Source organism: Juglans regia, chromosome 7 (assembly GCF_001411555.2).
Source record: "Juglans regia cultivar Chandler chromosome 7, Walnut 2.0, whole genome shotgun sequence".
NCBI classification, from domain to species: domain Eukaryota; kingdom Viridiplantae; phylum Streptophyta; class Magnoliopsida; order Fagales; family Juglandaceae; genus Juglans; species Juglans regia.
Genome location: NC_049907.1, coordinates 25,788,618 through 25,813,909, shown reverse-complemented (window position 1 = coordinate 25,813,909; position 25,292 = coordinate 25,788,618). Strand labels below are relative to the sequence as shown.

The following is a 25,292-nucleotide window of genomic DNA, read 5'->3' as shown; positions in this document are numbered from 1 at the left end:
TGGGTGTATTTGGCTTCTTCGGGGGCATCGGGAGGAGTAATATTGTTATGGGATAGGCGGGTGGTGGAGAAAGTAGAGGATTACATAGGGAAATATATGGTAGCGTGCTCTTTTAGAAGTGTGGCGGATGGTTTCTTGTGGGCTTTTGCAGAGGTTTATGGGCCCAATTTAGATGTGGATAGAAGATTATTGTGGGATGAGCTTGCTGGGGTTCATTGCTGGTGGGAACTCCCTTGGTGTATTGGGGGTGATTTTAATGTTGCTCGATTCCAAAGTGAAAGTTTTGGAAATAGAAGATTGAGGCCAGCAAACTTGGAGTTCTCAGAGTGCATCTTTGACCTGAATCTGATAGATCTACCACTAGCAGGGGGCTTTGCTACATGGTCTAATAATCATACATGGACTCGATTGGATCGTTTCCTGATTTCACCAGAGTGGGAAAGCCAGTATCCCGACGTATGGCAAAAGCGGTTGGGCCGGTTAACCTCAAATCATTGGCCTATCTTACTGGATTGTGGAGGTATTCAGAGTAGTAGACGGTATTTTAAGTTTGAGAATATGTGGTTGAAATCAGAAGGTTTTGTGGAGAGGGTCAAACAGTGGTGGATTTCTTATCAGTTTAAGGGTACACCCAGCTTTATTTTTGCAAATAAGCTGAAAGTTTTAAAAAGAGATCTAAGAATATGGAATAAACAGTCTTTCGGCAATGTGGAGGAGAACAAAAATACCAAGTGGATGGAAATACAGGTGTTAGAAAGACTACAGGAGGGGAGGCCTCTTACTGAAGAAGAACAAGCACAGAAAACTTTGTTGGGCGCAGATCTTGAGAGGATAATATTGCAGGAGGAAATGTCTTGGCGCCAAAAGTCAAGAGCATTATGGTTAAAGGAAGGGGATCGGAGCACGAGGTATTTTCATAGTATTGCAAACTCGCACATAAGAAACAATAACATTGAGGTGTTGAAAATTGAGGGGGTGGAGTGTAGAGAAGAAGAGGTTATCAAAGAACATGTGGTTGATTTTTTTGAAAAGATACTTACTGAACAGAAGGGGTGGAGTCCTACTCTTGATGGGTTGGTGTTTAACATTATTGAACCAGGGGATGTGGTCAGGATGGAGAGGGCTTTTGATGAGGAAGAGGTTCTTGATGTAGTAAGAAAAATGGTAAAAGACAAGGTCCCCGGACCGGATGGTTTCTCTATGGGTTTCTTCCAAGAATGCTGGGAGGTGATTAAAGAAGATCTTCTGAAGGTGTTTCAGGAGTTGTTCTCGTTTGGAAAATTTAAGAAAAGTCTTAATTCCACGTTCCTTGCATTGATTCCTAAAGAGGCCGGGGCTATTGAGATCTCGGATTTTCGGCCTATCAACTTAGTGAATGGAGTATACAAGATTATCTCAAAAGTGCTTGCAAATCGCTTAAGTGAGGTTCTGGGAAAAATTGTGACTAAGCCTCAAAATGCCTTTGTTAAAGGAAGACAGATCCTCAATGCGGTTCTAATTGCCAATGAATGTTTGGATAGCAGATTGAAGGAGGGAAACTCAGGTATTATGTGCAAGTTGGATATGGAAAAGGCGTATGACCATGTTAATTGGGACTTCCTCATACATCTTTTGGGTAGGTGTGGTTTTGGTGAAAGGTGGAGGTCATGGATTAGGTGGTGTATCTCTACGGTACGGTTTTCTGTATTGATTAATGGTAGCCCTGAGGGTTTCTTTCAGAGTTCTCGTGGTCTGAGGCAAGGGAATCCGTTATCTCCTTTACTTTTTGTTATTGTGATGGAGGCACTAAGCAGGATGATCTCGGCCTTGTCGGCTAATGGTTTTGTTAGGGGTTTCCAAATTGGTTCTCCAACCAGGGACATTACTACCATTTCTCACTTGTTGTTTGCAGATGATACGCTTATTATGTACGAAACTGATCGGGACCAGGTGCGGGCTGTAAAGGCGTGTCTACTGTGTTTTGAAGCAGTGTCTAGTCTAAAAGTGAACTATGATAAATCTGAGATGGTACCGATTGGAGAGGTTCAGAATATTAGGGAGTTGGCTGACACGTTGGGTTGTAAGATAAAGTCTCTTCCTATGACTTACCTGGGATTACCTTTGGGTATAGCTCCGAGGGCACGCTCGATTTGGGACACAATAATTGAAAAAATAGAGAGGAAACTGGCAGGGTGGAAGAGAATGTACTTGACAAAAGGGGGTCGGATTACTTTGATTAAAAGCACACTTTCTAATCTACCTACTTATTTCTTATCTTTATTTCCTATTCCGGTAAATGTGGCGAGGCTTTTTGAGAAGTTACAGAGATATTTTCTGTGGGGTGGAATGGGAGACGAGTTTAAATTTCATCTGGTCAAATGGGAGAAGGTATGCCATCCTATCTCCAATGGCGGTTTGGATATCAGAAATATGCGGCTGTTTAATCGGGCGTTACTTGGTAAATGGCTGTGGAGATATACCAAGGAGCCAGAAGCCCTATGGAGAATTGTGATAGAAAATAAATATGGTGGTTTAGGAGAAGGTTGGTGTACTAGAGAAGTTAGAGGGGCACATGGAAGGGGGCTTGATGAGGACATCTCCTTCTATTATTGTTTTAGTTATTTTATTAATGTTTTGTCTATTTTCATTTAGGGTTGTATTGCCCTACTAATTAAAGACATTTTCTATTTTTGTCATTTTATTAATGTGTTAGTTATTTCATTTAGGGTTTGTGTTGCCCTACTACTTAAAGACTTTTGAAGGGATTTTGTAGGCAGTTGATTTTGAATGCAAAACAGATGCGCTAGCCGCCCCCTTCCAGTCCCGAGTGTCTTCTTCTTCTCTCTCCCTCCTCTCTCGTTCTTTTCTCTTCTCTATTTTCTCTGCTCTATCTCTTATCTCATTTCTACCCTACATCATATTGGTATCAAGAGCCGGTTGTATTGTTTTCTCAAACAATACCGAGCCATTCGCTTCATCTCCTTCCTCCGAAAACCAGCGCCGAAAATCCACCCCCCTGAGCTCCCTTCGATCCAAGCCAAAGCAAAGCCCGTCGAAGACCTTGTCGAGAACTGGGTTCTCTTCAGTCAGTGATTCGACCCTCCCCGTTACCTCCGTCTCACCCTCGGCCTCTCCCGAAATACCCAGTACCGAGATACACAGAGACAACAGTCCAAAAAAAAAAAAAAGAGCACAGACCTTGCCGAAATCACTAGACTGGAGGCAGACGACGCCGGAAACGCAGCATCTCAGCTCCGATTCTTCTCCCTCTACCAGACGTCGAACTCTCCTTCGGGTTCTCCTCTCGCGACTTCCGCGTGGTTTCAGCCCATACATTCGCGACTTCCGCGTGGTTTCAGCCCATACACACCGCGTGGTTTCAGATTATACGTCCGCGTGATTCTCATCGATAGTGCACAGTTATCGGACAGAGGGAAGTTTACTATCTCCTTCTTTGGTTTACACTATCGGTTTGTTTTTGAAAATGTATTAATTGTTTTCTCTGTGTTGCTATTACCATAGAGAAGTTAGCCAAACCCGCATTTGCTACGGCCAGATTTATTCGACACTTGAATTTCGTTTTACTTCCTATGTCTTGTGTTTCCATTCTCACTTTCATAGCCTGAAGCTTTACTCTCATTTTGCATTGATTGTCTTTTCAAAAAAAAAAAAAAAAAAATCAGCATTGCTACGTGATTGGACTTGTTTGATGATTAAACATTTGTCCATTGCTTTATTATTTTAAACGTCAGTATTATTTGTTTGCCGTATTTTGAATTTACTTAATCCCAAAAAAAAAAAAAAAAAAGACATTATTATTTGGCTCAGTTGATATTTTTCATTGCTTGTATTTATTGTTCATTGATCTCTCCATTGCACTTCATTTAGCGAGTGTTGCATTGCATGCAGTTGCGTAGTGGTCGTCTTGTCACCTCTAGTTCCAGTACTTTTACCATGGACCCTTCCCAATTTGATGCCCTCACTCGGCAATTAGCTCAACTAGCCAATAACCAGCAACATGTACAAACTCAATTAGCGGCTGTCCAAACTGAGATGGCTGCTACTCGTGAGGAGAACAGGGACCTAGCTGCTAGGTTGAACAATTTTGAGGAACTCCCTCATTCGTCTGACAACTCTGAAGTGTCCCAAAATAGACGCCATCGTCGTCGACGAGGTGATCGACAACATGTCAGACATGATCGTGGGGGTAGGGATTATGATCGTGAGCGAGAACGAGACCATTACCGCCAAGGTACTCAGTCCCCTACTCGCCATGAGGAGCGTCTATTCAGAAACATTAAGCTAGAGGCCCCTACTTTTGATGGTTGCTTAGATCCTCAAGTTTTTACTCAATGGATTAGGGATATGGATCGTTTCTTTACCTGGTATAGAGTCCCTGAAGATCGAAGAGTTCAATTTGCTAGCCTGAAACTAACTGGCACTGCCCAACTCTTTTGGGAAAGTGTAGAGGATCTCCTTGAGAGGCGTCATGCGCCTCCCGTTGGGAGTTGGGAAGAAATGAAGCGTCGTCTTCAAGAGAAATACCTGCCCCAATCTTACAGGGGTAATTTGTTGGACCAATGGAATGCCCTTACACAGGGCAATCGGCCAGTGACCGAGTATGTCACTCAATTTGATGAATTCCGAATGAGATGTCATATTGTTGAGAATGAGGCCATGACTTTGAGTAGGTTTAGACAAGGCTTAAAGGATGACCTTAGACGTGAGCTTGTCCTTCGGGGTGTCGCTACACTTGACCATGCTTACTCTTTAGTCCGAGACTATGAGTCAGTCATGAGGACTCCGTATGGAAGGCGCGGTGACAACCGCCCTTCCATCACCCCAGCGCCCACCCTTTCCCCTAAGTCTCTCTTAGGACCTCCGCCATCTAATGTGTCCCCCGCATGGGAAAATAAGGGTAAAGGTCCTGAAGTTCCGAGGACTTCCTCCCGCTTGCAGTGTTTCAAATGTAAGGGTTTTGGTCACATTTCTTCCAATTGTCCTAGTCGAACCCTAGTCATTGAGGAACATGAGGGTATAGTTGAAGAACTGTTAGAAGATCAAGTCTATGAGCCTAATCTTGAAGAGTTTGGTGATTTAGGTGATGATGAGGGTACATTCTTAGGTTGTATCCGAGCCTTTCCTGCGGATTTAAGTTCTGTACCTTACGCTCCCGACACACCCAGATTAAGTGTTGTACGTTGCACCCTTACCCAACCAAAAGGTGCTGATGATTGGCGCCGTCATGCCATCTTTCATACTTATATCAAAATCAATGATAAGGGTTGCAAAATCATTGTGGATAGTGGGAGTTGCATTAATGCGGTTTCTGTGGCTACTGTGTCCCGTCTTGGATTACAACCAGTACCTCATCCTCAGCCTTATAGTGTTTCTTGGGTTGATACCTCTTCCATAGCTGTGAAAGAGCGTTGTCTGGTTCCTATCCAGTTCTTAGAGTATAAGGATCGTATATGGTGTGACGTCATTCCTATGGATGTCGGTCATGTCATTCTTGGCAGGCCTTGGTTATTCGACTTAGATGTGACTATCCATGGTCGATCCAATTCATGTTCCTTTGTGTTTAATGGAAAGAAGATTCATCTTAACCCTTTACCTCCAAAACTTGTTGGGTCACAACAAACAAAGAAAATTGTGGAACGAAAAGGGTTAAATATCATTAACTCTACGGAGTTTGAGCGTGCACTAGTGAGTGCTCCTGTTGTGTTTGCTGTAGTTGTTATGGAGGTTCCTTTGGCATCTCCAGTAGTGGTCCCTGATGAGGCCCAATCTTTTTTTCAGGAGTTTCGGGATGTCTTCCCTGAAGACCTCCCTGACCACTTACCTCCTCTACAAGATATTCAACATGCCATAGATCTCGTCCCAGGAGCGTCCCTTCCCAACTTGCCTCATTATAGGATGAATCCCACTGAGCATGCTGAGCTCCAAAGACAAGTGGGTGAACTTCTTCACAAAGGTTTTATCCGTGAGAGTTTAAGTCCTTGTGCAGTTCCTGCCCTTTTGCCTCCTAAGAAAGATGGTTCTTGGAGGATGTGCATTGATAGTCGTGCCATTAATAGGATCACAGTGAAATATCGATTTCCCATCCCTAGGCTTGATGATATGTTGGATATGATGGTTGGTGCCACAATATTTTCGAAAATTGATTTAAAGAGTGGGTATCACCAAATTAGGATTCGCCAGGGTGATGAGTGGAAGACTGCCTTCAAGACGAAGGACGGCTTTTATGAGTGGTTGGTCATGCCTTTTGGACTAACCAATGCCCCAAGTACTTTTATGAGAGTGATGACACAAGCTCTTCGGCCTTTCATGGGTAAGTTCCTCGTCGTCTACTTTGATGACATTCTCGTTTACAGTAGGACTAAGGAACAACATCTAGATCATCTCACACAGGTTTGTTCCACTCTTCGTGAGACAAATCTGTATGCTAATGTGAAGAAATGTTCTTTCTTCACCGATAGGGTTGTCTTCCTAGGATTCATTGTGTCTTCTACTGGAGTATCTGCTGACCCCACAAAGATTCAGGCCATTGTTGGTTGGCCTGAGCCCAAGACTATACACGATGTCAGGAGTTTTCATGGTCTGGCTACATTTTATCGTCGTTTTATTAAGGGGTTTAGCACAATCATGGCTCCTATCACGGAGTGCATGAAGAGGGGCGAATTTCAGTGGACATCGGAAGCGGCTAAGGCTTTTAAGTTAGTTAAGAAGCGAATGACGGAAGCCCCTGTCATGCGACTTCCTGATTTCTCCAAAGTCTTTGAGGTTGAGTGTGATGCTTCAGGGGTAGGAATAGGTGGAGTTCTTAGCCAGGAACGCCACCCTATTGCTTATTTCAGTGAGAAGTTAAATGATGCCAAACAACGGTACTCTACCTATGATAAGGAACTGTACGCGGTTGTGCAAGCTTTGCGCTATTGGCGCCATTATTTGCTACCTCAGGAGTTTGTTCTTTATTCAGATCATGAGGCCCTCCGCTACCTCAATTCCCAGAAAAGATTGAATTCTAGGCATGGCCGTTGGGTTGAGTATTTGCAAGCTTATTCTTTTGCTTTAAAGCATAGGAAGGGCGTTGAGAACCAAGCAGCTGATGCCTTGAGCCGCCGTATCTCCCTCTTGTCTATCATGAATGTCAAGGTCATAGGTTTTGAAAGACTTAAGGAGGAGTATGAATCTTGTCTTGATTTTAGGGATACTTTTTTCGCTTTGAAAAGCGGGCAGTCGGATACCACTGATGGTTTCCGTTTGGAGGATGGTTATCTTTTTAAGACCAATAAGTTGTGTATCCCCCGGACTTCAGTTAGAGACTTTATAGTTTGGGAAGTTCATGCTGGAGGCTTGACTGGACATTTTGGACGTGATAAGACCATAGAAGAGATTGAACGTCAATTCTATTGGCCTAGCTTGAAAAGAGATGTGGCTAAGATAGTTAGCACCTGTAACACTTGTCAATTAGCCAAACAAAAGCGACAAAATACTGGTCTCTACACACCCCTTCCTGTCCCTAGTTGTCCTTGGCAAGACGTTAGTATGGATTTTGTGTTGGGACTTCCACGCACTCTGAAGAAGTATGATTCTATTTTTGTTGTAGTGGACCGTTTCTCAAAAATGGCTCACTTTATCCCTTGTAGCAAAACTTCAGATGCGTCTAAGGTCGCTAGGTTGTACTTTAACGAGATTGTCAAGTTGTATGGTCTTCCTAAAACCATTGTGTCAGATAGGGATGTTCGCTTCACAAGTCATTTTTGGAGAACCCTATGGCATATGGTTGGCACTAAATTGAAATTCTCCACTGCTTACCACCCCCAGACAGATGGTCAAACTGAAGTTGTCAACCGCAGTCTTGGCAACTTATTAAGATGTCTGGTTCAGGAGAATCTTAGGAATTGGGATTTGATCCTCCCTACAGCTCAGATTGCATATAACAGTTCGGTGAATCGGTCTATAGGTATGAGTCCCTTTGAAGTTGTTCATGGCTACAAACCTAGGAAGCCCTTAGACCTTATTCCCATGTCTCCTCATGCTCATGTATCTGTGTCAGCTGAGGCTTTTGTTCAACATCTTCATGACTTGCATATTGAGATCAATAAACAACTTGAGGCTAGTAATGCATCATATAAACTGCAAGCTGATTTGCATAAACGACATGTTGAATTTAAAGTTGGGGATTATGTTATGATTCGAATTAGACCGGAACGGCGTCCACCTGGATCCGCTTCCAAATTGCAAGCACGTAGTGCTGGTCCTTTTAAAATTTTAAAGCGTGTTGGTCCAAATGCATACATTATTGATCTTCCATCACATTTTGGTTACCACCCTACTTTCAATGTTGAGGACTTAGTTGCTTATAAAGGCCACTTCAATCCCTCCAGTGATCCTTTTCTGCCTTCGTCTGTGAGCCTTAATCCTGAACCTTTTGTAACTCCTAATCCACTACCATCCATCACAGCACACAAAGATAAAATTGATACTATTCTAGATGAACAGATTGTGTTGACCAATGATGGAGAGGTTCAACGTTTCCTTGTTCGTTGGGTCGATCGACCAGATTCTGACTGTACATGGATTCCCAGAGAGACACTACAGCAGCTTGATCCAGATTTATTAGAGCTTTATCGGGGCCAGCAGGACCTTCCTTTGCCTGGGTCACCAGCCGCCTGTTCTAGAGAAGTGGGCAGAGACACCAGATTCAGACCTCCACTCACACGTGTTTATGGCCGTCGGAAGAAGCGTGCTCAACCACTTAGTTTATGGTTGGGTGATCGATTGCAGCCTTAGTGTGACTCATCAACTTGGCAGAATCAAGCTTTTCCACCCCGGGAGAGTTGATGAGGACATCTCCTTCTATTATTGTTTTAGTTATTTTATTAATGTTTTGTCTATTTTCATTTAGGGTTGTATTGCCCTACTAATTAAAGACATTTTCTATTTTTGTCATTTTATTAATGTGTTAGTTATTTCATTTAGGGTTTGTGTTGCCCTACTACTTAAAGACTTTTGAAGGGATTTTGTAGGCAGTTGATTTTGAATGCAAAACAGATGCGCTAGCCGCCCCCTTCCAGTCCCGAGTGTCTTCTTCTTCTCTCTCCCTCCTCTCTCGTTCTTTTCTCTTCTCTATTTTCTCTGCTCTATCTCTTATCTCATTTCTACCCTACATCAGGGCTATGGAAGTATATTAGAAAAGGGTGGGAGGTTTTTTATTGACACACGAGATTTCAGGCGGGGTCAGGTGCCAAGATCAGATTTTGGAAGGATACATGGTGTGGTAACAGTGCCCTCAAAGAGTTGTTTCCTATTCTCTTCCAAATAGCAAGTGCCAAAGAAGCTACAGTGGCGGAGGTTATGGGAATCTCAGAAAGGGGTATCCACTGGAATATCAATTTCAACCGGGCGGCACAGGATTGGGAGATGGAGATTTTCGCAGAATTTTATAGTTATCTATACTCTTTTAGTCCTAATACCCAGCATGAGGATAGCCTCTGGTGGATTCCTGCAGGAAAAGGGGTTTTCACTGTTCGTTCCTATTATAAGGGGCACAGTTTCCCTGGAAAAGGCTCTGGCGACACAAGGCCCCTCCAAAAGCTTTTTTCTTTGTGTGGACAGCGGCATTAGGCAAGATTCTTACTACAGATAATCTGAGAAAGAAGATAATTATCGTAGACTGGTGTTGTATGTGTAAAGGAGGAGGTGAGGCGGTAAATCATTTACTCTTGCATTGTGAGGTAGCTAGGACGCTCTGGAATGAGGTATTTCAAAGGATGGATCTCGCTTGGGTTATGCCGGAATCCATGGTGGATATATTGGCGTGTTGGACATTTATCCGAGGTGTGCATCAAATCAAAGAGATTTGGAAGATGATTCCTATTTGTATCATGTGGTGCCTGTGGCAAGAGCGAAATGAGAGGACGTTTGAAGACAAGGAGAGATCGATGGAAGAACTAAAAATTTTCTTTTTTAGGACTCTTTGTACTTGGGCCATTGCTGTGGACTTTAATGGCATGGAACTTCAGGATTTCCTAGTTTCTAACGGGCCTTTGTAAATAGGGCATACATTTTTGTAACTGGCAGTTGTTGCCTTTTTGTTAATAATACTTATCTTACTTATCAAAAAAAAAAAAGATTTAGATATACTTGAATGGCATTTGAATTAGTAAGAACTGACCAGTCTTTGCGTATCTAACCTTCCAAACATCAAAATAAGGTGCCCTGGAGTTCATAAAATTGTTTCATGCTCTTGCAGACACTAGGAAAAGCTTTTGGAATCCCTGAGAACAATGTAAGGACATATACTGAAGCTGAGATCCGTGCTGGGTATGATTAATGTTTCTTTAAAGATTTTTGAAATACACTGTTGCGTGGTACAGTTTGTTGATATCTACTGTTGAACAATTAGTTATCTTAGCAGCGTTGTTATCTGACTTTTTTAATTGCTATGTTGTTTGTAGTGTAATTTTTCAGGTTTCAAAACTCTGTACCCTTCTTTTAAAAGCTGTTAGAAGCACGCTCGGTTCTCAGGGTTGGGATGTTCTTGTTCCTGGGGCTGCTCAGGGAACATTAATCCAGGTACCCTCAATTGCCTTTACTGAATAACATTGAGACCTTTCTTTACCGATTTTAAAATTGAGTTTCAGCTAAAATTTCTTGATGAGTAATTGAGTTTCTGTTTAAATTGAACAGAAAGAAAACGCTGAAATCAGAAAGGTTAATTTAATTGTAGTCGTCCACAAAATCATTTAGTGTTGTTAAAAGAAATAAGAATATGAGGTAAGAAATTCAACTTTAGCACCAATGCTTTAACAAACTAAGAATTGAAGTGATGGCAGAACCTTAAACCCTCTCCGAATCTTCAAGATGAAGAAGACCTTGGTATATGTTGCTTTGTGAGAATACAGTCCTACTTTACAACACCAAAACAGTTGTTTGTTTCTAAGTTAGGCTGTGTTTGTTTCGACGTAAAGGGGTGGAAAATAACTTACTGCCCTGGTAAAGGGTAAACCATTTTCCATCTCATGCACTTAATTTTCCCATTAACCCACTAGTGTCGCATTTATTTGGTTTTTGGTGATGACTTGCCTAGTCAAAGAGGGTAATTGCAAAGTTTTTAATTCCGTCCTGGGGAATGTTTCGGTTTAGGTACTAGAACGGAATGTTTCGATACTGGTATGTACTGATGTACAGTTTCGGGATACCGCTTAAAACCCAAGAACATTTCAAATACAACAGACAAAACAGAATTAGAATTTAATGAGTAATGACTAATGATTTTGGTATAGGCAGCAAGTTAAAGCTTATTACAATTTAAAAGTGGCAACAGCAAAAATAAATTACAATTTACAATTGTTTGGAAAAATTCAAACCAATATATTTCTACACAAACACGATACTACAAATGAGCTGCTGTAACCTAACGTAGGTGTACTAGAAAATATTGCAATCTACTAAACAATTCTACTTTATATTCAACTATTAGTAAATATTGCAATCTATTAAACATATTCTGCTGTAACATATTCACCTTGAGTCACCGAGAAACTATTCAGGTGGAGATAACAAATTTGTAACACAGAAATTCAATAGGATTAAAATTGAAGATGTTCCTCCTATTTTAATAGGTTTCGATTTCTCCATATAACAAACAGAGAGAGGGATAGAGGGAGGGAGGGAATAACTAGGCTTACCGTTGAGAAAAAAGAAATCGAGAATGCTACTGGAAGAGAAGGAAGATAAGAGATTCAACTATTCAAGAGAAACCAACAGGAAGGGTATACATGACAGGCGAAATTACGAGATTGCGACATTTGACAAGCAAATTACAAAAAATGCCATGCAGCCTTATTTTGGACTGGAATTCATTATTCGCCCGGAATGCTGGAATGGCCGAATTCACCGGTACAGGCTGAAATCATCAGTTAAAGGAAAATTAGGGGTTTCCCGTACCCGTGCAAAAAATGTCAGCCTTTCCGGCCGGTAAGGAATGGTTTTGAAAACTTTGGGTAATTGTCAGAAAAGGATAATGTCCGAAGATGTAGTTCAAATAGTTTCTTTGCCAATGTATATTCTGGGATTTGAGTCGGCACTTCTTTCCAATTATTTCTTCACGTAAACTGATGAAGTTATTGTTCTTAAGATATATTTTCACCTCTGGCACTATGAATCCCTATAAGATACATACATTGGCTTGTAACCTCAAGCTGTCATGTTGATCAGTACTATGATTTCTTATAATACTTTGTAAGACTGTGACCCATCCGTATAATATTGAGTTATTTGACTTCAGGTTGAAAGCATTGTACCTGGTTCGCTACCGTCATCAGTTAAAGGACCTATTATTCTTGTTGTCAAGAAAGCTGATGGGGACGAGGAGGTTTGAAAAATGCCCTACAACACTAATGCTCTTGTTGTTGTATATCATCTCACTATCATACATAATATAGACGTGTAAACTCACATTTGAATATTTGGCAGGTAGCAGCGGCTGGGAATAACATAGTAGGAGTTGTGCTTCTGCAAGAGCTGCCTCATTTATCTCATCTTGGTGTTAGGGCTCGCCAAGCAAGTCTCTTCTCTCTAAGAATGTCAATTCCTTACAAGATGAATCAAAATATAATAATGTGATCCTTAAATTCTAACGATAATTTGCAGGAGAAGGTTGTCTTTGTGACATGTGAAGATGATGACAAAGTTGCTGAAATACAAAAACTTACTGGAAAATATGTTAGGTTATGTTTCTGTGTCTCTGTCTTTGTCTCCAGATTTTTTAGTTAATATTTATGTTCTTGAATTCTGTTGTTATTGATGATCTGATTCATGTTGTCTGATGCTTTGAATTTTTTTTTTTTTTTTTGTTTTTGTTTCTGCATTTGTGGAATTTCTCAGGTTGGAAGCGTCTTTGACGGGTGTTAATCTATTTCCCTCTACATCAGATATTAGCAGTGGTGATTTTGCTGTGAAAACTCTGTCAGGTGATGGTTCTTCCAGAGTTAAAGCCCCAGGAGCTCGTGATGCTTCCTTGTCTGCTGTTAAGGCCCCTTACTCTAGTCAAGTATGATGTTGTTCATCTATTCTTCTGTTTCCCCTACTCAAAATGTTTGGTACATTCACATAAAGTGGCAATGGTTGTATCTTCATCCAGGGTGTTTTTGCTGGTGGGGTTATAATGCTTGCTGATGCAGATGCACAGACTTCGGGTGCCAAGGCTACTGCTTGTGGTCGCTTAGCATCTTTGTCAGCAGTTTCTGATAAAGGTAATGTTGTGGTGATTGGGGACTGCATGTTTTCTTCCCCAAAAAAACTCTTGCATCATGAGCATTTCATGAAATTTTATTCTTTTTAACAACAGTAGTATACTAAAGTTGTCTTCTTTTTTCGAACTATTAATTAATTTATCTTCTGATAGCTTCCAAATATTGTGTATGGTCTTGATTAATTTGAATCATTTGAGAGCAGAAAGAATCTCACAAACAAATCCTTTTGTCACATTTATAAGTTTAAATTTTTGGATTCATCTAAATTGCGAGGGCTAAGCAGAAGTAGTTTTGAGTTTGCCATAGAGTTCTCTGTGCCGAGGGTTGAGCTTTGTTCCTTTCTCTTTAAAACCCAAATTTCACACCCACACATGGTTTTTGATGTTGTTCATTTCTCTCTTTTTTTCCCTAATTATTTCTAAAGATCTCTTTGGAATTATTGAATTGCTATCTGTCTCAGAAGCTTGGGCCATTGGAAAGTGGGTCGACAATGTATATTGAGTATACAATACTCTAACAAAAAAAAAAATACTCTAACAACCCCTCGTATAGGCTCCTGATCTATATCAAGCTTCAGCTATTATGACTGCTGTGCATGAACCCAAGACCCTTGAATTGCCATCGGTCCCAAACACTTAGCTATTAGAAAGAGGACCAACATTGTGGATCTGGCATGCTACAACTAAACCTAAACTAATGAAAATACTCTACTGTATATATATATTTTTTTGCAGCCAATTGAATGGTTCATGTAGATGCTACTGTTATATGATTCTGTTAGGGCTCTTTGGGATTGCAAGCCCATGTGATTGCAAGGCTATACCAATAACAAAAGATTGTGTGTTCATGTGATATGCAGAGCCGTCATGGTTTCATAACGTTTTTCAGTGGATTTGAGATTTGATGTGCAAAAATGATATACAGTTAAATTATATGTTCGCGTGATATGCAGATGATATAATGGGGAAAACATGTAATACATGTTACCATTGTTTTTGTAAGTTGTTTAGAATATGTCCAGTTAGAAAGTAACTAAGGGTTCAAATTGGCACTTCAAAACAAGACGGTAATTGATTCCTGTTTTACCAATGATGCTTTGATGTGATGGGTTAACTTTTGTTCCTCGTGCTTACTGAAATATGGGGGATAATACCATTGCCTGTACATGTTTTTAACCCTTTGTAGAAAAAATGTTGCATCACCACATTAGAATGTGTTGAATTTCCATGTAGGATTTACTCATACACGGACGTGTCAAAATTCAGGGAAAATTTTGAATCAATCTCTTTTTGTTGTATTCTTGTGTATTTTTCTCCCTTTTAATTTTATTATTCTTACAAAAATGTTTGTGTGTCCATTTGTAATAAACATCCTTTGTGCACGCGCATGCGCACATATTACTGGGTGTTTTCTCATAGTTAACCTCATGGCACTCTTACTCCATCAGTTTAGCTCCACGAGTTTTTATCTAATATATTCTCTCTAGTATCCCATGTAGTGTGACGCATTTAAACATTCTTTGGACATTAAACAGCCTTAGTATGATTTAAACAGAATCCCGTAAATGACAGAAGCGGTTAACATATGATGATAGAAACTTCAATATCATTCCAAATATATTAAAGAATGAGAGAAGGATATCATGTCATTAGCTATGCTTATACTTAGTTTCTACCTTTATGTGTAACATAGAGCACACCAGAACATTTAATGTGCACCAACTTTTAATGTCACGATCATGTACATTGACTGGTTGCCGGCAGGACATGTCACCTGTGCAAAGTTTATTACCACCAAGCTTACTTAACGAGTAACTAGAGAAAGTTGCTGGGAATATTACTATTACATAAAATGGAGGACTACAAATAAATTAAATAATTGATTCTCATGAATAGGAATTTTTTGTTAACTTTCTGATTCTCATTTTTTCTTTGATTTTCTGATTGAATTTTTTCTTTTTCCAAAACAGTCTACAGTGATCAAGGGGTGCCAGCTTCATTTAATGTCCCTGCAGGGGCAGTGATCCCATTTGGCTCTTTGGAATTGGCATTAGAGCAAAGCAAATCTATGCCAGCTTTTAGGTCTTTCCTAGAACAGATAGAAACAGCTAAACTGGAAGAGGGTGAACTTGATGCACTGTGCCATAAACTACAGGAGCTGATAAGTTCCCTACAACTCCCGAAAGAAATCATTGATAGCATAGGGAGAATATTTCCCGGCAATGCACGTTTAATTGTCCGTTCAAGTGCCAATGTCGAGGACTTGGCTGGAATGTCAGCTGCAGGACTTTATGATTCAATCCCCAATGTTAGTCCTTCAAATCCAATAGTTTTTGGAAATGCTGTTAGCAGAGTATGGGCTTCATTGTACACACGAAGAGCGATTCTAAGCCGACGAGCTGCTGGTGTGCCTCAGAATGAGGCTGCTATGGCAGTTTTGGTGCAAGAAATGCTTTCGCCAGACCTTTCATTTGTGCTCCACACAGTTAGCCCAATAGACCAAGATCATAATTCTGTTGAGGCTGAGATTGCTTCTGGCCTTGGTGAAACTCTGGCTTCTGGCACTCGAGGAACACCCTGGCGTCTATCCTCTGGAAAGTTTGATGGCCTGGTGCGAACACTGGCATTTGCAAATTTTAGCGAGGAGCTTCTGGTCCTTGGTGCAGGTCCTGCTGATGGTGAAGTTATTCATTTGACTGTAGACTACAGCAAGAAGCCATTGACAATTGACCCGATATACCGTCGGCAGCTTGGTCAGCGACTTTGTGCAGTTGGGTTTTTCCTTGAACGGAAGTTTGGCAGCCCACAGGATGTGGAAGGATGTGTTGTTGGCAAAGACATCTACATAGTTCAAACACGGCCACAACCCCAGTGACGAGTGTTTCTAAGTCAGTACTTTCTTTTAAGGTTGAAATACCACCGAATATAGAGCCATATGGTGCAATATCTCAGGCAACTCTCATTGGATGTCGCTGATGGTTCGAAGACGAGTTGTAGGAGCATGAAAACACAACCAAAATTTCTTCGGTACCACTGAGTGGGGTAGTTGCCCCCCACTGAAAATGTTAAAACTTGTTTCGTTTGGCCTATAGTTTGAAAAACTTTTAGAACATCTATGGCTCGTCTCACATATGAGATGTATGAACATTAAAGATGTAATCACTTTGTTATACTTTGAAAACATATCAGATTTTATTGCCAAACAAAATGAGAAGATTCCTACTGATCTTTTTGTTTCCTCCTTAAAAATGCTTGTGTTTTTTTAAGCGCAGGACATTTTCTATCAATGAATTCAGTTCTATGTACCTACTTCTTTGGGAAGGAAAAAAAATGTTTGTGGCATCAGGTGACTTGAATATTATGGTACTCTAGAGTCATTTTCTCATGACTGGTTTACTTACTGCAGAGAATTTACATTGAACCTTTTAGGGATTTTCATGTTTAGAAAAGATTTAACCAATGAATAATGACAATCTCATACTGTCTATGGGAGAGTACTCTCCCTTGTTTGCCTATTCATTACTGCTGAATCCTCAAGTTGGTATTCTTATTGTGGATTGAGGGCTGAGGCCCAACTAGATTATGAGCTTGACTTTGAAACCACCCAAAATATGGGCAAAAGGAGTTGGAGAAAGGTGTGAAGTTTCAAGTGTAACGTCAACATGTGTGAGGTCTTTTGTTAGGGATGTCAAATGATGGTTTCTGCTTTGGGTGGCTTCTAATTAAGCAGCTGTCCCCACAATTTTAGCAATCTGACTTGCATCCAACACCAAGTGGTGTTATGTTTTCTTCCAAACTCAGTACCACTAGCACAGCTATTTCCTTTTGGGCAACTCTTAACGATTCAACCACTTTACAAACCATCAGCATCTAGATATAATTTTGATTTGCCTTCTTAACCACTCTACCGCGCGCTAAATGAAACTTGGTTTTCTCCCTTCAAATTTAACCACCTAATGATTGGCTTTATCCCTTTCTTTAATCATTTCAGTTCAATCTAATATGCAAACGTCTATGTTTACAGAATTTCCCTTAAATTCAATGCATCTAAAAAAGGGTAGGTTAGGTTGGGCTTTGGAAGATGGACACAAAATTTAGTCACAATCAAAGCACAATGTTTCATACATATTTTTGGAGATGGAACTCTTTTTGTATGAAAGCTGTGAGGTATCCAGAAGTAAACATGTGAGATTTACAGCTTTGGCAACAAAGCTATTTTTTTTTTCTTGAAATTGGATTCTTTGAACTGATCTGTGAATGAGCAATAATATAAAAGATGGGAAATACTTTAGCCACAAAGGGATTACACAAAAACAATCTCACAAACTGATGTGGTTTTATGTAGTTCGTCATATTATAAAGTTATTTTTATTGTAAAGTAGATCTAACGAATCAGATGAAATCACATCGGTTTGTGAGATTATTTTTGTATAATTCGTTTGTGGATGTAGTAGTACTCATTATCCTCGCACCACACAACACTCATAATTTTTTTTTTTCTCTTACCAAATATGTAGTAAGAGAAAAAAATAAAAACGAGTTAAGAAAGATGTGCACTTATAAAATTAGCATTCATAGCAACTCAAATTACCTGATCCAGAATAATTCAGTTATTCAAAATTTTGTATAGTTTTCCCAGTACTGTTTAAGAACAAAATTATCTAAAACTAGACAGATGTAGTCAGATAAACACGAGTTTACCTTACATCCAATGAAAATGAAAAAATAACTAGACGTGTCCTGTTATGTAAATGAACAGTTGATGATCAATCAATTAAAATGAATAAATTAGTAAATCTCATCCGTTCATTTTTTTTTTTTTTAACAAGACACGTCAATAATATTTGTTGCAAATGTAGTTCATACTCGTAAACATATTAAGAGAAAGTAATTAAAAGTAATAAGTAGGTTTGGTGTTGAAAGGAACGTTGAGCGGAAGAATCAATGATATTGACCAGCCTCATAATTGTAGTACCCACATTTAACGGTAAATAGAAGAAGTATTCTATGGTATAATGAGATATATCAGATTTACATTGACCAACCCCATGCAAATCATTTCTTGTCTACTATTGACTTGGATTCTGTACCTTCAACATTTTCAATACCTAATAGATATATATATATATATATATATATATGTAAGAACAGATGGATAACGTGGAGAGAGAGAGAGAGAGAGAGAGAGAGAGTTTTGCTTTTTACAGGTAAAAAAAGGATGTCGTGCATATTAAGTTATTGGAGAAAGAAAAGGAGGGATGGTAGGATGAATCACGAGGAGGCAAAGGAAGGGTTGGACAGTGAAATTGGAAAAGTTGTGGTAAGACTTTATGTAATGTCTTACCTGCTCCAACTTGAGCGGTCTCTCCTCCAACTTTATATATCTACGTACGTTCACCACTTTCTTCCAACTGCCTTGAGTTTCCTTTCCTTTCCTTTCAGGTTCTCCAAATCCAACTTTAAACCATAAATTTCTTTCTCAGGCAATCAACCTCCAGCTATAGAAAAACAAGCACCCAAGTTTAGCAAAGGGCCTCTAAATTTGGTACAAAGTTGAAGGGCAACAAAACAACTCTGAACAAAGCTTAATTCCTTCTTTTCCTCCAACTCTTGGCACATTCTTGATCTTCTGGGGTAGTTTCTTTGACAACAATGTCGGCAGTTGTGGGAACTTTCACTGCAACTAAGGACGTTACCTTCAATCCTCAAATGGAGGAAGAGGAGCTCAAAAGTAACAAGAACAACAATGTTGGTGGTGAACCAGTCCAGGTGCCCCACAGTGATGATGACCATGATGATATTGACAATGATGGTGATGAGCTAGAGGAAGAGAATGAAGCCAAGTTGAAATCTGAGAAGGAATTGGATCTTGGACCTCAAGTTTCTCTCAAGGAACAGCTCGAAAAAGATAAAGTATGATGTTCCATTTCTTTCCTCTCTCTCTCTCTCTCTCTCTGTTTTGAATGGTTTGATTGAACAAAACTTAATTTGTTAGTTGATTATGATACTTGTCTGTACAAGTGTCAAGTGTGTATGTTTGTTTTATTGGTTTTCTTGTTGTTTTCTAAAGGATGATGAAAGCTTGAGGAAATGGAAGGAACAACTTCTTGGAAGTGTTGATCTCTCCGCTGTTGGAGGTATTTTTACTGATCTCTATCTCAACTTCTGGGGTTTGCATAAAGCTGACTATATTGCATGGAAAGTAATCTATTTATACCCTGCAATTTCATTATATAAGGACAAGGTGCAATAACCTCTTAGACTTTTCAGTTTCTATTTTACAAACGTAAAAAATCTTCTTAATGCCAAAAACACACAACTCGCTTTTCCATTTCTCTGTCTGATTCGTTGGGATTCTGTGGAAAATTAATGCTTTTCATTCAGCCTTTTGGGCAATTTTACAGTTCATGCTGAGCTCCTTCTGTTATGCAGACTAACCGCCATTTGTTTCCTCCAAATGTTTTTCTTAAGACATAGAAAACAATCTTTCAATGCTCAGATCTACTAAATGTGATTTCATTGAGCAACTGAGCCCCATTTTAGCTCTGAAGTATGAAGCTGTAATTTGCATGGCATGAAAATATAAAAAATAGACTCCCAATTGAAAAAAAAAAAAAAAAGAATAAGAAAAAGCTAAAACAATCACATTCCATTATTGAAAGCAGAAACTAAAGAACCAGAAGTGAAGATACAAAGCCTCACAATACTATGCCCGGGCAGACCAGATCTCGTTCTGCAAATTCCATCAGTTAAGAAGTCTAAAAGCACCCTCTTCAGCCTCAAGGAAGGAAGCCATTACCGCCTCAAATTTACCTTCACCGTTTCCAACAACATTGTCTCTGGTCTCAAGTACACCAATGTTGTGTGGAAGACGGGTGTGAGAGGTAGAAACAAGCAGCTTTCATTGACATTTCTTACTGCCAGCTTTTTAGTTACTCACGTACAAAATTCTCTTGACAGTTGACAATTCAAAGAAGATGCTCGGAACTTTTAGTCCTCAGCAGGAGCCTTATTCATGTGAGATGGAAGAAGAAACTACCCCTTCCGGCATGTTTGCCAGAGGCTCGTACTATGCTAGAACCAAGGTAAATGTTGAAACCAGATCAACAGCCAAATTTCAGCATTGGAGACAAAATAGAAAGAACTCTACATTATTTAATGAAGTCTTTTTTTTTTTTTGTGTGTGTGTGTGTGTGTGTGTTAGTTTGTGGATGATGATGGAAAATGCTACATGGACGCGAGTTACTACTTCGAAATTCAGAAGAACTGGCCAAAACCGTTATGAGGTTCTATCTGGTTTATCATTGTCATTGGCTTGGGAGTGCTTCAAGACTTCAAGTGATAACTACAAAGAGATGCTCTTTCCTCTGGCATGTTGTACTCGTATCTTGTATTACAAATGACAAAGTGGCTATCCATTTTTAATTCAATGAAACTGCACCCACTGTACATGGCATGATTCTGCTCCATGCTCCATGATCATCTCGCTGTCATTCTCTTCTTTTGTTTTTTTTAAATTTTTTTAAAACTACAAGTTTTTTTCCTTTTTTGGTTTCAGTCCCATGATGTCCCATATCTAGTTGAGATTGAATGGGTGGAGTCGTGGAGATTAGATGAAAACGGACCCATGTGATGTGATGAAACATTTGGAATCAAATGTTTGTAGCTTTTACTGCTGCTGCTTATGCTTTCCCAAGCAAAGTGCCAAAAGCCAGGTCAAATCTTTGGTGGTCCACGCTTTTATTTTATGATAGAATGCACGCTTCCTCCATCAGATCGAGAAAACGAAAAAAAGGAAAAAGAAGAAGCTCAGAAAATTAAAAAGAAAAGAAAAAGATATGTTACTGGACCATCTATTGCCCTTTATCCTCGGCATGTGTAGAATAACTTGTAGACCTTGCATGATTCATCTCTGTGAGCCCGAGCATCTTATCACTGAGTTTGTTATAAAAGTCTAACCTCAAAGTACTAGCACCTCTGGTTTTAAATAAGATGCACAGGAAGATTCTTTTGCCATGGTTGAGTTAGTCTTGTTAGAGTGATTAAATTTACTCATTTCCAACATTTTAAACTTTCGAGACAAATGATGATTTGACAAATTTGTTGGCCGCTAACAAATTTGAAATTGTTTGCCCAACCAAAAATCTTGTCAAAACCAGATACTGCCAATTAGGTTGAAGCATCCAATTCCTGATCCAAGAATGCCATACTGAAGGCCTTGTTTAGTTGTTGCAAAAACTAAACACCAATCATCATGGTAGTTAGGAGCATTAGTGTGTTTGGTGTTGGAAATATTTTCAAAATAATTAATTATATATTATATTTATTAATAATATTTTTGGGTTGATTTTGAAAGTTGTGAATTATTTTGGGAAGATAGAAGTTATGGAAAATTTATAAGATTTATTTTATTTTGGGTCTATATTTACATCATAAGTCATTTATTGGCTTAGTGGTATTGATGTATGGGATTACCAAGAGGGCTAGAGTTCGAGTGACCCCCATGCGTGAAGCATTGCAACGGGGTCTCGCCCCTGCTGCCCCGGCCCATTTCCACCCCGCCCCGCCCCGTCCGTCAGTTGTGGGGGGCGGGGCCATCCGCCTGCATCTAGGCCTACCTCCGGGGGCAGGATGGGGGTGACCCCCGCCCCACCCCATATATATTTATATATATTTAAAAAAAAAAAACCAGCGTTGTTTCATGCCTAGATTTATATCAAAAGTTCAAAACCCAGGCATGAAACTACGTCGTTTCATGCCTGGGTTCATATCAAAACCCACCCCCCGGCCCCCCCTCCCGATTCCCGAACCTTCATCTCCCTCGCTCCCGGTCTCTCCCTCTCTCTGAGTTCTCGCATCCGTCCCTCTCTCTGCATCGTCGTCGTCGTCGCCGTCGCACAACTCACACCCGGTCCCTCTCTCTTCATCTCTGTCACCGAAGGTCCGAAACCCTAAATTCAAAATTTAATTATTTATTTATTTATATATTTAATGGAGATTGGAGGTAGGATGGGGTTTATCGAAGATGGAGGATGGGATTTTGTGAATTGTGTGTTGTGGAGTTTAGATTGTGCATGTGGTTTGAACTTTGAATGACTCCCATGAGTCCTGTCCGTTTGTTTTTGTTTTTGTTTTTATTTTTGTTTGTTTGCATTATGTAATGTGTGTGAATCACTGAATCATGATATTATTTGTGTCTAATTAATTCGGATTGGAACCCTAAATTAATTTAGAACTCCAATCCGAAACTTTAAATTAATATAGTGGTTTCAAAGATTAAAAACCCTAAATTAATTTAGGGTTTCGAAATACCCTAAATTAATTTAGGGGTTTCATTCTTTGAAACCCCTAAATTTAGGGTGAAATACCAAAGGGATTGAATTTTGTATTGCTTTTTCTCCTAGTTGGTGCAATGCGATGATGTTCCACTTGTTAAATGATTTATGCTTTATCCGGTGAATTATTAATACTTTGAAGGATCATATCTTGGAAACCATCCTACTTAGGTCATTGTTACTGTGATCATATATAATAGACCGTCCTCCAATTCAACAGAATGCACTAGGGTATTTCGAATTACAATATAATTAATTAAGATGAAATATATATATATATATATATGAATGTCAAGTGATATTTTTTTTATTCTACTTTTTTTATGTTCATTATATAGTTGCTATGCTTATATTCTTTCAAGCCTAAGAAACTATATTGTTAATATACTTTACTACATATATAACCAAAGTACTCTATTTTTTATTTTTTTATCGTGTTTTCATAGTAGTTCTGATCCATTCAATCATGATATTTTCTATTTTTTTATCGTGTCTGAAATTAAAGATCATCATGATGTTAATTGTTTGGCATGTTGCTATGTTTTCTATAATTTCAGATTTCTTGTTTGCTTGAGTTCATGGATATGTCAGCAGATTCTAATGCAAGCTCTCCTTTCCAGGCCGAGGGCACCCGTACCCCTACACCTACACCTACACCTACCCCTCCTACTCATACCCCAACCCCTAGCCCTATGGCACCTTGCCCAGCCCCCAAGCCCAGAAAGAAACCTGCTTTAATAGTTTAGAGTCATTTCACCAAACTAGAGGGTGGTGACCCAAGTAACTCCCAAGCCAAGTATAACCATTGTGGGAAAATTTATGGATATCACTATAGGAAACATGGCATCTCACAATTAAAGGTGTACTTAGAAGAGCAATGCAAAAAAAATCCAATATTAAGATCATTATAAGAGAAAAACCAATCTAGGCTAGAAATTGGACTTCAAAAAATAGCGGAGGAGACTAGTGGGGGTGCAACTTTGAGGGGGTATACTAAGTATAATCCCGATGAGTGTAGAAGACACCTAACTCGTATGGTCATTATGGCGACCTACCTTTTCAACTTGTTGATGGGAAAGGGTTCCAGGCGTAGTCTCGCTATTTGGAACCAATGTTTAATATTCCTTCTCATCACACGGTGGCAAAGGATATAAAAAAATATTTTTACATTGAAAAAGAGAAGTTAAAGGGTCAATTGGCAGATCAATTTGTTTGTCTCACTACTGACACTTGGACATCGGTCCAAAATTTTAATTATATGTCTTTGACTGTGCATTTTATTGATTGTCATTGGACATTGCAAAAGAAAATTATAAAAATTTGTAAAATCACTGATCATAAGGGTGAGATAATTGAGAAGGCTTTGGAGGCCGCAATAAAGGAGTGGGGGTTGACCTGAGTTGTTACAGTCACAGTCGATAATGCCTCGCCTAACGATGTCGCATTGGGACATCTGAAAACCTATCTTAGAAAGCAAAATAAGACACTCATGGGTGGTGAGTGTCTGCATGTGAGATGTGCGGCACATATTCTAAATCTGATTGTCACTGATTGTCACTGATAGTTTGTGGGATCTTCATGACGCAATTGCTCAGGTTAGGACTGCTGTGAGATGGGTGAGACATTCTCCATTGAGGTTGGAGAAATTCAAGGTTGTTGCGAGATCTGCTGGCCTAACATCTAAGAATGGTCTTTGTACTGATATGCCTACACGATGGAACTCAACATTTTTTATGTTGGAGGCGGCCCAAGAATATAAGTTGGCATTTACATTATTGGGTGATGAAAACATCCAATATGTTAAATATTTTGATGATCACGGGAGATTGGAAAAATCCGTAGATGATGATTGGAAAATTGTAACTATTTTTGTAGAGTTTTTTAGATTTTTTTACAATGTCACCACGAGGCTATCTAGAACTTCGTACCCTACATCCAATATTATATGTCAGCAAATATGTAGGGTAAAAGAAGAATTATATGACATGGTCGTGGGTGGTCACATTAGGTTGCTGGAGATGACATTAATTATGAGGACAAAGTACGACAAGTATTGGAGAAATTTAACTAAGACTAATATTTTGTTATATGTAGCTGACGTCGTTAACCCGATGTATAAGTTGGATAGCATGATATTTGGATTGGGTCTTGAGTACGGACAAGTATGGGCCGAGTTTATTGCAGCAAGGATTTAGGAAACCCTTGGTAGATTATTTGATGAGTTTTCCACCCTGTGGGGTGGTAATATTGCGGCACCTACACCTACCCCCTCAGGCTCACAGTTTCCTGAAGTCGAGGTTGGGAAATGACGTAGATTGGAGTGGGGTGAGAGGTATGAGCAGGCCTCCTTCCTCCGGAATTCTGTAGAGGCTCAGTCAGAGATAGATAGATACTTTACAGTAGAGATTCTACCATTTTCATGAGATTTTGATATATTAAGTTGGTGGAAGGTGAATGCCGTGAAGTATCACATCCTTGGAGAGATAGCCTGCACACTTTTGGCCATCCCTATTAGCACTGTAGCCTTAGAGTCGACCTTTAGCATTGGAGGACGTGTATTAGATTCATTTCAGAGGTCATTAGCTCTTGCTACTGTGGAGGCTTTGATTTACGTGTAAAATTGGATCAAGGAAACTCCAATTCATGTTCCGGATGTTCTTGAGTATGAGGAGGCTGACGTCGAGAAGGAGGGTGATGATCAGCCTAGATTTGGTATT

The 25,292-nt window shown here is 39.6% G+C and overlaps 2 protein-coding genes across 2 annotated transcripts in view; both read left to right on the top strand.

The window, feature by feature from the left end:
- LOC108987321 (phosphoglucan, water dikinase, chloroplastic) overlaps positions 1-16,477 on the top strand; it is a 39,974-nt gene extending 23,497 nt beyond the window's left edge. Inside the window, exons 12-19 of the mRNA XM_018960212.2 lie at positions 10,238-10,308; positions 10,443-10,560; positions 12,275-12,361; positions 12,463-12,549; positions 12,640-12,716; positions 12,874-13,039; positions 13,130-13,241; positions 15,211-16,477. Of these exons, the coding sequence (XP_018815757.1) occupies positions 10,238-10,308; positions 10,443-10,560; positions 12,275-12,361; positions 12,463-12,549; positions 12,640-12,716; positions 12,874-13,039; positions 13,130-13,241; positions 15,211-16,115 (1,623 nt within the window). The 3' untranslated portion in view covers positions 16,116-16,477. The remainder of the gene's footprint in view (positions 1-10,237; positions 10,309-10,442; positions 10,561-12,274; positions 12,362-12,462; positions 12,550-12,639; positions 12,717-12,873; positions 13,040-13,129; positions 13,242-15,210) is intronic.
- Positions 16,478-18,649: 2,172 nt separating this feature from the next.
- On the top strand, positions 18,650-20,813 carry LOC108987310 (rho GDP-dissociation inhibitor 1-like). The gene is made up of 5 exons (XM_018960201.2): positions 18,650-19,153; positions 19,311-19,377; positions 19,906-20,124; positions 20,201-20,325; positions 20,445-20,813. The coding sequence occupies exons 1-5, from the start codon at positions 18,893-18,895 to the stop codon at positions 20,523-20,525; spliced, it is 753 nt and encodes a 250-aa protein (XP_018815746.1). The 5' UTR covers positions 18,650-18,892; the 3' UTR covers positions 20,526-20,813.
- Positions 20,814-25,292: the final 4,479 nt, after the last annotated feature.

Coding starts and splice junctions, on each gene's coding strand:
- LOC108987310 (XM_018960201.2), top strand. CDS start 18,893: ATGTCGGCAGTTGTGGGAACTTTCACTGCAACTAAGGACGTTACCTTC. Junction 19,154..19,310: donor AACAGCTCGAAAAAGATAAA/GTATGATGTTCC, acceptor TGTTTTCTAAAG/GATGATGAAAGCTTGAGGAA. Junction 20,326..20,444: donor CGTACTATGCTAGAACCAAG/GTAAATGTTGAA, acceptor TGTGTGTGTTAG/TTTGTGGATGATGATGGAAA.